The sequence below is a fragment of the Kryptolebias marmoratus genome, linkage group LG1 (genome assembly GCF_001649575.2).
Source record: "Kryptolebias marmoratus isolate JLee-2015 linkage group LG1, ASM164957v2, whole genome shotgun sequence".
Taxonomy (NCBI): domain Eukaryota; kingdom Metazoa; phylum Chordata; class Actinopteri; order Cyprinodontiformes; family Rivulidae; genus Kryptolebias; species Kryptolebias marmoratus.
This window is the reverse complement of record NC_051430.1, coordinates 31,789,312-31,801,591: the sequence shown is the minus strand read 5'-3', so window position 1 is coordinate 31,801,591 and position 12,280 is coordinate 31,789,312. Positions and strand designations below refer to the sequence as shown.

At 42.2% G+C, this 12,280-nt stretch overlaps 1 protein-coding gene across 1 annotated transcript in view; it reads right to left on the bottom strand.

Moving 5' to 3' along the window:
* The window catches only part of LOC108245875 (doublesex- and mab-3-related transcription factor 1), a gene marked incomplete at its 3' end in the record, with an annotated part of 26,107 nt that overhangs the window by 965 nt on the left and 12,862 nt on the right, over window positions 1-12,280 (bottom strand). Inside the window, 2 exon segments of the mRNA XM_017433118.2 lie at window positions 1-1,000; window positions 10,775-10,949. Coding sequence (XP_017288607.1) covers window positions 864-1,000; window positions 10,775-10,949 — 312 coding nt within the window.

The window sequence follows — 12,280 nt, the reverse complement described above, 5'->3', positions numbered from 1 at the left end:
GCTGTTTTACAGTTTTCTGGAAGTTTGTTCCAAATTTGTGGTGCATAGAAACTGAAAGCTGCTTCTCCTCGTTTGGTTCTGGTTCTGGGGATGCAGAGCAGTCCAGAACCAGAAGATCTGAGGGGTCTAGACGGTTGGTACAGCGATAACAGTCCAACGATAAGAACAATAATTCTGTTATTGTATTCGTTTGGATTAAATGGGGGAAATTTCAAAGAAGGCAGAATCTGGTCGAGAAGCCAAAACCAAACCTGGTTTCAGTTTTTAGTCACATGAAACATTTATTGATCAAACAGAAACAGCTGTTTACTAGTTTCACTCTTCTGATCAAGTCCTGAATTCTTTGGATCAAGAGTCGAGTTTCAGATCAACTGTAGAAACATTTATTGATTCTTTAAGAGTTCTGATTGGTCAACTTTCTGCAGAAACATCAAACTAACCTGCAGCAAACAACTTTTACAACTTCAGTCAAACTTGGTACAGTTTCTGTGACAACCTGAGGTTCAACTCAGAGTTAAACTCCAGGTTCAACTCAGAGTTAACTTCAGGTTGAACTCAGGGTTAACTCCAGTTCAACTCAGAGTTAACTCCAGGTTCACTTCAGGGTTAACTCCAGTTCAACACAGAGTTAAACTCCAGTTAAACTCAGAGTTAAACTCCAGTTCAACACAGGGTTAACTCCAGGTTCAACTCAGAGTTAACTCCAGGTTCAACTCAGGGCTAACTCCAGGTGGAACTCGGGGTTAAACTCTATGTTGAACTCGGGTTGACCTCTGTGTTAACCTCTGGGTTTAACTCGAGGTTGACCTCGGGGTGGAACTCTGGGTTGAACTCGGGGTGGAACTGGATGTAAGTTTGACCTTCTACTTGCTGCCGTCGCCGTCGACTCCATCGATGGTGAAGGTTTGGCCGCTGGCCTCACACTCGGCCTTCACCTCGGAGGATACCAGGGAGCTGATGGAGCGACAGGTCACGGTGGAGTCGTGGGTGGAGGAGAAGGCTGCAGGAACGAGACCAACAGAGTCCTGATCAGGGATTATAGGAGCACAAACGGTTCTACACATGTTTGTCCAGCTCTAACGTGATTACTGAGGGTGGAACTCTTTGAGCTTCTCATGATCTGATCTGATTACAGTCCAAAAATCTGTGAGAATAAAATGATTATAGAGGAATTTCAATCATATGATAAAAAAGACAAATACTTTAAGATCTGAACATGTCTGAAACATCACAGCAGCTTGGCGTCCAAAACAAAAACAAAAACCTTGAAACAGTAAACATTACTGTCATAAACTACAGAGGATCCCAGGTCCTGGTTCAGGTCTTTGATGAGTCTGGTCCTGGTTCAGGTCTTTGATGGATCTGCTCCTGGTTCAGGTCTTTGATGTGTCTGGTCCTGGTTCAGGTCTTTGATAGATCTGCTCCTGGTTCAGGTCTTTGATGTGTCTGTTCCTGGTTCAGGTCTTTGATGGATCTGTTCCTGGTTCAGGTCTTTGATGGGTCTGCTCCTGGTTCAGGTCTTTGATGGGTCTGCTCCTGGTTCAGGTCTTTGATGGGTCTGCTCCTTGTTCAGGTCTTTGATGAATCTGTTCCTGGTTCAGGTCTTTCTTTGATAGATCTGTTCCTGGTTCTTACAGACTTTCAGATTGTAGATCTGAAGCATCTTCTGTTCTCCTCTGGTTCTGGTTCCTCTCATTTAATCAGAACCTGCTGAAAATGTTCAGGAACAAGAAATGAAACTGAGAGAAAAACTCTGAAAGACCTCAGGAAGTCCAGAGAACTGTTGGTCCAGAACCACTTTAACAGGAAGTCCAGAGAACTGTTGGTCCAGAACCACTTTAACAGGAAGTCCAGAGAACTGTTGGTCCAGAACCTCTCAAACAGGAAGTTTGGATCTTTGGAGGGAAAATGTCGCGCAGATCCAGGATTGGGTATTGGGTCCTTGTGGTTTTGGTGTTTTTATCTCTTTGTTGATGTTGTAAACAAAACATTTTTGAAGGTGAATAAAAAAAGGAATCACCTTAAATTTCTGTCCTTTCAGAGTAAAATGTACAATAAAGAAAAAAGCTCTTTTTAAATGGAATCGAGCTGCTCTCCTAATTATGAGAAAGAGTTTTTTAAACTGATCTTTTTAAAAAACTACAGTTTTTCATCAGGGGCACTGTGTTACAAAACGCATCAAACCGTTCTGTAATCTTTCTGTTTTCAGCTCATCTCTGTCAGTTGACACAACTGAAATTCATTCCAGAGGAGCTGCTTTTTAAAGGTCTCCTCGTCAGCAGAACTGGAAGGAAAACAGGAGTCATTTTTCTCCTCATTAACTTCCTGATTGGTTTTGGAGTCTAATTCTCGCCCGTTTGTCACCAGTTGTGAAGTGACGGCTCAATCGTTAAAACTAATGTTTGTGTAGCTAAAGGCAGCAGCTCCACCTTCATCGTCGTCGGCTGTTTGAGCAGCAATAACAGCTGTGATTAGCCTGCTTACTCCTAATTCCCTCTCTGTTCATCAGCAGGAAATCTACGATGTAATTAAGGCTGAGAGCCACAGGATGTGTTCCGTGTTAAATCACGTCCTCTGCTCCGCCGGGTAAAACTGATTCAAGCCCTGTTCTGCAGAACCTTCCAGCACCTGCTGGGACCAATTAAATAATGAAGACATTACTCTCATTACCAGTTGATCATTAGCCACAGTAACATCATCATGCCCTCCTGCAGCTTTAACTTTCCCACTGACCCAAAGTTAATGAGTTAGTTTTATTACCGGCGTGTTGACAAGCTGAACAACCCGATGAAGACAGTAAATATTAGTTAAAGCTGCTGATGCTGGGGAACACTCTTTTTACGCTCTAGATTCTTCTAGATCAGAGGTGTCCAACCCTGGTCCTCGAGGGCCACCATCCTGCAGGTTTTCCTTGTTTCTCTGCTCCAACACACCTGATTCAGAGGTTAAATCACCTCTTCAGGTTCTGCAGAAGCCTGTTCATCACCCATTGATTCAAATCAGGTGTGTTGGAGCAGAGGAACAAGTAAAACATGCAGGATGGTGGCCCTCGAGGACCAGGATTGGAGACCACTGTTCTAGATGAAGTTGATCTGAAGAACGTCTCAAGAACATCTGATAAAAGTCGGGTCAAACTTTATTTGTAAAGTATTTTCCACACATAGCAGCAATGTGCTTTCAGAATAAAACGAAAGAATAAACAATAATCCAACCTGCTTGCTATGAATGCATGAATCATTTTTCAAAGTTGAATTTTGATTCAAAATTGTTGCTTTTTGAAATGTTTCTGAAGTGATAAGATGTTTTTAGTAACTTTTATTCCAAAGGAGAGAAATATGCAGAAAACCTCAGCAAACAAATCATTTAAAGTTCTCATTTTTTGTCTTTTATTTGATGTTTTTAAAGCAGGACAGCCGTCATTACTTTCTGTTATAAGCCAGAATGTCTGAGTTTTATTTCTTTCATGTAAATTTAAATAAAACATGTTTTCATTATTTCCTTTAAGGACGCCCAAACTTTACCTGCTGCTGATTTTTATCCTCCTGAATGAACTTTTACACTCTCCTCTGTCACTCAGCACTGTATATATAAGATTTCTAAACTATTAAAGTGTCTTTGTGTGGAATAACAAAAGGAAGCGTTTTTTGACCTCCCACTTATCGTGTTGAGAGGAGGAGGGAGGAGGTGAAGGAAGCTGCTGCCAAAAAGGGGAACAAAAGCCCAGATGTGAAAGGAGATGGTAATTCAGTCTGATCCAGAGAGGATAAGATCTCTGTGGGCTTCAGATGGAGGTGATAACACTTAACTAAACACCGACACACACACACACACACACACACACACACACACACACACACACACACACACACTGTACTGACATGATCTGAATAGTTTCAGTAGAAGTTAGAAGACTTTACCAGTTACAGCATATTATAAAACATTAAATCCAAAGTGCTGATATGTTGTGTAAAATATAAATAAAAACTGAATTTCTGCATTCATAAATCTCATAAACCCATATTTTAATCACAATGGACCACAGTAAACATATCAAATGTTTTAACTATTTTTTTTTAACCATTTCTAGGAAAAATCAGGTAATTTAGAATCTGCTGGCAGCAACACGTCTCTTTAGGTTGTAAAGTCAGAAACATCTGGAGGAAGATTTATAACTACTTCAGTTAATTGTCAGCAGGTCAGTCAGAGGACTGCAGATAAAAAGAGCATTTAGAGGCTGAAGATGGGCAGAGGTTCACCAGCTGACAGGAACTGTCTGAGAACAGAGGAACACTTTCACAATAAAGCTCCTCAAAGGACAATTAGGAGGACTGTACCTCAGTCCACGGGCTATTCAAAGAAGAGAACTGTTCTGAGGTCTGCCTCTCTGATGGTATGGGGGTGCATTAGTGCCTCAGGTTTTAGAACAACATCTGCTCCCATCCAGGACTGTTGAACAGACAGAATGGGACAACCTCAGGTCCAGATGTGCACAGAGGGAAACATCTGGAACATCTGGAAACAGACGTGTCGCTGCCAGCAGATTCAGAATCAACATCTGATCTGTTCACTGTGAACCATTGTGGATAAAATCTGGTTTATGGGATTTATAAATGATTGTGTTCAGTTTTAATTTACATTTTATGAAACATCACAAAGTTGTTGGCTTTTTAGTCCATTTATTTTTGGTATTTTTTGTAAAAAATTTTAGTGCATGGACATGATTTTGTTTTTCTTGTTGATTGGTGAAGCTGGAAGTTACCTGAACCGATCACCTGTGTGAATGTGTCAGGTGTTCAGGGCCAGCAGCATGTAGTGGGGCTATTATGAAGAAAAAACAGATTGGGTTTTAGGAATGAAGAGTTGCCTGTCACATGACAAGGTTGTCCTGAGATTAAATGGCTCACATTAAAATGATACGAGCTGTGTCTAAAAAAGGCCCTGGCCGGTTTGAGGGTCCCATGTGTGTCCATCTGAGGACGACCCTTGTAAAGATGGACGCTCCCTTTTCTAGGACTGACACGGTCGACTGGCTGCTCATCAACAGACCCGAGCAGCAGCAGGACTTAATGACCCAGAAAACTCAGTCGCAGAGCAGGCGGGCTTTAAATACTGAGCACTGAAGACACGTCCCGGACCTTCACCCTGCAGCTCACAACCACTCATCAAATCTGCCCACCTTAACAAAAACAAGCTTTTTAAAAATAACTCACATTTTATTATTACATCTTTAGAAAAAAGTTTAAATTGTTAACTCTTGTGCTTTATCAGATGATTAGGTCACATTAATCAGATACAACAAGCTGGAAAAAAATAATCTAACCCCAGGTACCAACACTGTTTGTACTTCAACTCGACAGGAGGAATAAAAACATTAGGTATATTGGTTTACTTATATATAAATATATATATTTAAACATGTGAATCTGAAAGAGGGCAGAAGTTAAAAACATTCCCCTGAAAATGTTCAGGAACAGGGACTGAAACTGAGAGAAAACCTCTAAAAGATCTTCAGAAACACTTGAGCAGACTACAGGAAAGTCTGAATCACTGGGAGGAAAACTGTATCAGGACTTTTGCACAGAACTGTAGGTTTATTTAATGAAGAAGTTAAGTTTCCTGGTGTTTAACTATGATCTGAATCCTGATGGCTACTGCTGCTAATTTTAAGCCACATCAAACATCCCAATCAGTGAAGTAAAGCGAGTCAATAAAAGCTTTTTCACTGTCATGAATACGAACTCTTCGTTTTATCGTGTGTGCAGTTAAATCTTCCATAAATTTTTCACTCTCATCTCTCAACCTGAGAGCCACTGACACAGTGTTCAAAGGGATGCAGTCTCTTCTGAAGCAATTAGGGGGTAAAAAGCACTTAAAGGCTCATTATTGGTTTGCTGCAGAGCTGATGTGAGTGAAGGGCCAACAGCGGCTAACAGAAGGCAGCAAGCCTTCAGGTCAAAGGCTAATTAAGCAGAGAGGAACCTTTGCTCTTGCATTGTTAACCAATCTGTCCCCAGTGAAGATGGCCGCCACAGAGGCGTGACACAGCCATCGTCCTCGTGCTAAATCTCCATCTCAGCTACTGTGCCTCATCAGCTCACAAAATGGTGTGTCAGTCTATGGTGGGGCTTTGTGACGTGATCCGTCCAGGAGTTATGGATATGTAATAATGAGCTGAGGCGGCCGATCAATGTTTGTGTGACTTTTCTATCATTACGTTTTAAAGAAGAGATTAATTGTGAGGCGACAGGGTAAGAAAAATGCCAAAGTAAAGGACACAGAAGAGTGAAATATATTGCTATGGAAAGGAGGACGCCTCTCATGGTGCTAAAGCTGCCAAATGTGTTTATCCAAGTCGTTGAGGTGTTTCAGAGAGCTGCCAAGGAGACGTCATTTATCAGTCAGGCTGCTGCTCCAGCAACGCAGAGAAACTCACAACAGGAACTAACCAGCGCCGACATGAAAAAATGCCATTTACGTCGCAGTTTACACCAAGTTCAGTGCAGCTGGAGATGATAAAGGGACAGTTCAGGTTCACTTCCACTACATCAACCGGAAGCTTCACATAAAGATAATTCAGCTCTTCTAAGTGTTATATAAAGTCTACACATTCAAATCTGTTCTGACAGAACCTTGAGCAAAAATACAACAGTTTCAAGATATTAAAACAAAAAATAAATAAATAAAACGTTGGATTTTTCTGGCAGCTCAGTGAGGCTCCATCGGAGCAAGAAGGAGAGTAAAATTCTGCTCTTCTGACTTTCTGCTCACAGAAACTGCAAAGATGAAAACTCTTTCCTTTAACTGCAGTCCCAGCAGGACTGCGGCATGCTGGGAAATCTTCAGAAACTGTCACTGTTTGCCTTTCATCAAGCGCTCAGACTCAGGAGTGTGTGTGTGTGTGTGTGAGTGTGTGTGTGTGAGTCAGAAAGAGAAATAGAAGGTGAGGACTGGAGGACATAAACCACACAGCCCTGGCCGTTTAATGTGTGCAGAGCCGCAGGCCGGTGTTAATGGTGCTGTTGTACAACACATTACTGCGATGTTTGAGCCCCGAGCAGATAATTACGCTGCTGTTTAACCCATCCACAATCCCAGAGGCCATCAGGGCACTTAGCAGCACAACAAGGCGAGGAAACGCTCCTGACAGACCACACGGGACTTCTCCTCTGGAATCCCCACTTTCACATTAATTAAACAGACAATAATCTCTGGAAGGAATGCAGGAAATTCTGCTAATTTACTGAGATTTCAGATGGACTGAATGCAGGGCTTAAATCAAAAAATATTGTTTTTTCTACAGGTAAACAAACAACACATTTGAGAGGCTTTTTTCTGCATATCGGTCATTTCCTGTCAAAGTACACGGTATAAAGTTCTCTAATGAAGCAGACGTACATCCCATAATTAACTCCGTTTAATCAAACAGAAATATTCCTGAACATTTGTTGTGATGTCTGACAACAGAAACTGTTAAAACCATCAAACAAGATCTTAAATATTATAGAAACATTAATGCTGTCATTTACAACTATTTCATCAGGTGGATGCTTTTATTACTAATTAAACAATTCAACATGAATCTTTATCACCTGGTTTCAAGACATGAAAACTATTAATTTTCATTCAAATATGAAAAAAATAAAATGCTTTAAAATCAGATAAAATGATGCGTGTCTTATTACTCCAGTATAATGTCATTTTAAATATGTTTATTAAATAAAGCTGTTGGAGAAGCTTCATAAAAAATTTCTTCTGACTGTATATTTTATGATGTTTTATTGTTGTAATATGAATTTTATTTTATGTTTGCTACAAATTAATGTCTCACCAGGATAAATAAATGAGATGACTGTGTGTAAGAAATAAATCAGGAATGTGACGTGAAGTTATTTTATAACACCAGTTATAAAGTTGTGACAGATTATTGTAAAAAAACTAAGTTTGAACAGAATTCAGAAATCTGCAGTCCGTCGTTACAATCCTCAAATGAATTTCTCACTCAGGTTGGAATAACAGGTAAAAACTAACCAGCTGTTCCTGTTTTCTCTCCGAGAAGATGAAGTGAAAATCAGCAACAGAAGAAATAAAGTGTGGCTAGAAACAGCTGCAGCTCTGAAAGGTCACCTCAGCTTTAAGGCTCCCGTTTGTTTAGGTTTAATAAATCCCAAAGAGTGAGAGACTTCCCGACACCTCAGAAATGAGATGTTGTGTGTCTGTGTGTGCAGTCGGATCTGAACGCAGGTAAAACCCATTTTATACACGAAACAAAGAAACGTACTGACGCCGACCTCCCTGCTGTTCTTTTCTGCTTATTTTTCCGTCGCAGACAGAGAAGCTGAAGCGACAGACTTTATACGCAGTAACTCACTTCGGTGTACAGTAGAATATAGACCCAAGTGAGAGAAATCAATAGAATATCATCTAGAAAGATAGTAATGGATTTCTAACCTAATGGGCTCACACAGGTCTATCGATTAGCAGGATTCAAATCTGCAATAGCTCAAGAATCTGATTTGCATTTAAATTACCGTACGCTTCGTGCTGACACCAATATAACAAAACAGACAAACGTATAGCTCGATTACCAGCTCTGACTTTAGAGTAAATCTGTTGGTTTTTTTACACAAAGTAAGAAGAAAATAAGTCTGAAGTGCTGAGTGAGAGCTTGCAAACTTTCAACAGCTGTAAAATTGGAAGTGAAGACAAGGACAAAAAGAAGAAGGGAACATAAACACTGGCACATTTGGCTTTTAGATGTCACCTATAAGAGTGAAACCACCATAACTCTTTGGGGGCAGCTCATCTGAGCCTCCCTGCTCGGATCGCGGCGGCGGCGCTGGAGAAACACTCGGGATGTCTCGGTGTATATATGGGTCGGGTGGGGAGGGCAGTATGAGATGAGATGTAGAGAGGGCAGGGAGGTGGGGAGTTTGATGGACTGCACTGTCACCTCCTGGCCTGCGATTTACAGCGGCGGGGCTGCTGACGAGCGCGGGGCAGTAAACGGGCCGGCCGGGGCGTATTTCACAGGGAGCTGGCTTTTATGAAGAACACCGGGATGACTCTACCCACAGCTCCGCCCGCACCGCCGTGACGGATGGAGAAAGACGCATGACAAGCTTCATCATTGTTTGTAAATCTTAACTGTTCCCGCTCACTAACTCCAGAAGGCAATTTTGCGGAGACAGCGAGGCCTGCGAAGGGGGAGGGCGAAGAGCGAGGAGGAGGAGGAGGGGGAAAGGACAGCGTGGCACTCTTGAAGGTTATTTGGATCTCTGTATTTGGCCAAATGATTAGCCTTATCCTGGGAGGGAGATAAATCTGACAGGGTGCTGTTTGGCAGCTGGGTGGGAGAGGAGGAGGGCGGCAAGGCTCAGAGATCCCAGCTTCCTCCTCCTCCTCCTCCTCCTCCTCCTCGTGGACCATTCAGAGGAAAACAACATGTTTGGACCAAAAATACACCATCATTCCGTTAAACACATCATTTCATCATTTAACATGAAAGGCCTGCAGCATTTTTCTTCCCCAATAAATGAAGAATTTTATTTCTGATAGAAAAATCAAGCCAAGCCCTACAATTAGATAAGATATTTGTACTTGATGATGAAGCTTTATGACATTAGTAGCTTCCATCAGTGGGAAACAGGAGTGTAATGAGATCTCATGAGGTTAGACTGAACTGAACCCAAACAAACGTCTCCATCACTTTAAATCCTTTCTGTGGCAGGACTTTAAACATGACAGGCACTAGGACCATGGGGAGTGCCACTCCGTGTTGGGAAGCTTCTGCAGCTACGTGCTGAGAGGAAGAGTCTATGGGTGGGTGGGTGGATGGATGGATGGATGGATGGATGGATAGTTGGATGGATGGATGGATAGTTGGACGGACGGACGGACGGACGGACGGATGGACGGACGGACGAATGGACGAATAGTTGGATGGACGGATAGATGGATGGATGGATGGATGGATGGATGGATGGATGGATGGATGGATGGATGGATGGATGGATGGATGGATGAATGGATGGATGGATGGATGGATGGATGGATGGATGGATGGATGGATGGATGGATGCTCTACAAACACAGCGTCAGTTTCTTATTTTGCTAAAACAGCCCAAGGAAGGCTTCAGCTCGGTGTCCTTAGGTTTGAGGAGCACCAAACTAACGATAACGAAGCAGAAACAGAAGAAAAAGATTTTTTTATTTCATTCCAAGGAAACTTTCACTGGAACAGATGAGCAGATTAGTTTTATCTCCATGAGTCCCACTCTTATTACCTGAACATATTAGGCAATGCACATAATCTGATGTGCCCACATTCATCTGCTCTAAGAAAGACATCAGCTCCGCAGAGCTGATTCTCACCTGAGATTTGACAAGTGCCAGAAATCTGCTGCTGCAGGAATTACAGATTAAATCTACTTCTTCTGTAAACATGACGAAAAGAAACAAAGCTGCACTGTTGGCTTCCTCCATAGTTTCCATTAACTCATGTAAAGGGAAATGGTTAACTATTTAATGAACTTACTGTTATCCTTTATGCAGACATGACTGTAGTTTAAAAACTCATTGATTTTACATCCCAGCTTTAAAAATGATGAAACACCTGAACGTATTGCCTTTGCAGTAAAGTTTAGTTGAAGTCAAAATGAAATTTTATGACACTCCGGACCTGAATGCATTCCTCCCTTTAATGTACTTTTGATAAAGTGTGGATTAAACTTTATGGAGCCTGATAAATGTGTGTGAGTGTTTTTGTGTCGCTCACAGGTTGCCATGGTCTCAGAGCAGCTGTTGTTGTCGTCCAGGCTGAAGAAGGGAGGCACACAGGTGGGGGAGGCCAGGCCCTGGCTCAGGTAGGGGGCTCCAGGGTAATACGAATGCATTCGGTACTGAGAGGACACGTTGTGGCCAGACAGGCGCCCGTCCCCGTGAGGCATCTGCTTCAAATAGAAATTACAGACAGAAATCTTTACACCCAGGTCTGAAAGTTAGGATGTGTCCATCATAAATAGAAACAAAACACAATGATTTCAAAATCTCATAAACCCATATTTTATTCACAGTGGAACACAGTAAATATCAAATGTTTAAACTAAGAAATTATACAGTTTTTAGGGAAAATCAGGTAATTTAGAATCTGCTGGCAGCAACACGTCTCTTTAGGCTGTAAAGTCAGAAAAATCTGTAGGAACATTTATAACTAATTCAGTTAATTGTCAGCAGGTCAGTCAGAGGACTGCAGATAAAAAGAGCATTTAGAGGCTGAAGATGGGCAGAGGTTCACCAGCTGACAGGAACTGTCTGAGAACAGAGGAACACTTTCACAATAAAGTTCCTGAATGAAAGACTCAGAATCGCCATCATCTACAGATCTGAAGAATCTGTATAAACCTCTGAGGTCAAAGGTCAAGGCTGGCTCTGGTTCTGTTCTGCTCAGGAACACTGTCTGTAAACACAGTTCACCAAGCTGCTTAAAGCTCTATCAGGCAAAGAAGAAGCCAGATGTGTCTGCTCTGGACCAAAGAGGAGAACTGTTCTGAGGTCAGCCAGCCTCTCTGATGGTATGGGGGTGCATTAGTGTCTCAGGCTTTAGACCAACATCTGCTCCCATCCAGGACTGTTGAACAGACAGAATGGGACAACCTCAGGTCCAGATGTTTACAGACTGATGGAGATGCTGAAACAGAGGGGAACATCTGGAACATCTGGAAACAGACGTGTCGCTGCCAGCAGATTCAGAATCAACATCTGATCTGTTCACTGATGAGATTTATAAATCCTTGCTTTCAGCTCGGTCAACTGTTTGAGAATTGGGTTGTATTTACATTCTCTACTTCATGAACAACATCACAGGTTTATGTTTCCTAATCTTCCCGGAGGTCAATAAAGGACTTTTATGTTGAGAACAATCAAATATTCGATAATAATCTTCTTCAGGATAAACAGAAGCTCAGTGTGACGTTATCAATGAGAACAAAGGATAACTGGGATTCTAAAGTTATTAATAAATAATGAAAACATTTTACAAACGACGAAGTGCAGCCCAAAGACCCCTTATGATGAACATAAATATTGGACACAGTGTTCCCTCGCCCGGACGCGGGTCACCGGGGCCCCACTCTGGAGCCAGGGCTGGAGGTGGGGCACGTTGGCAAGCGCCTGGTGGCCGGGCTTTCACCCATGGAGCCCGGCCGGGCACAGCCCGAAGAGGATACGTGGGTCCCCCTTCCCATGGGCTCACCACCTATGGGAGGGGCCAAAGGGGTCGGGT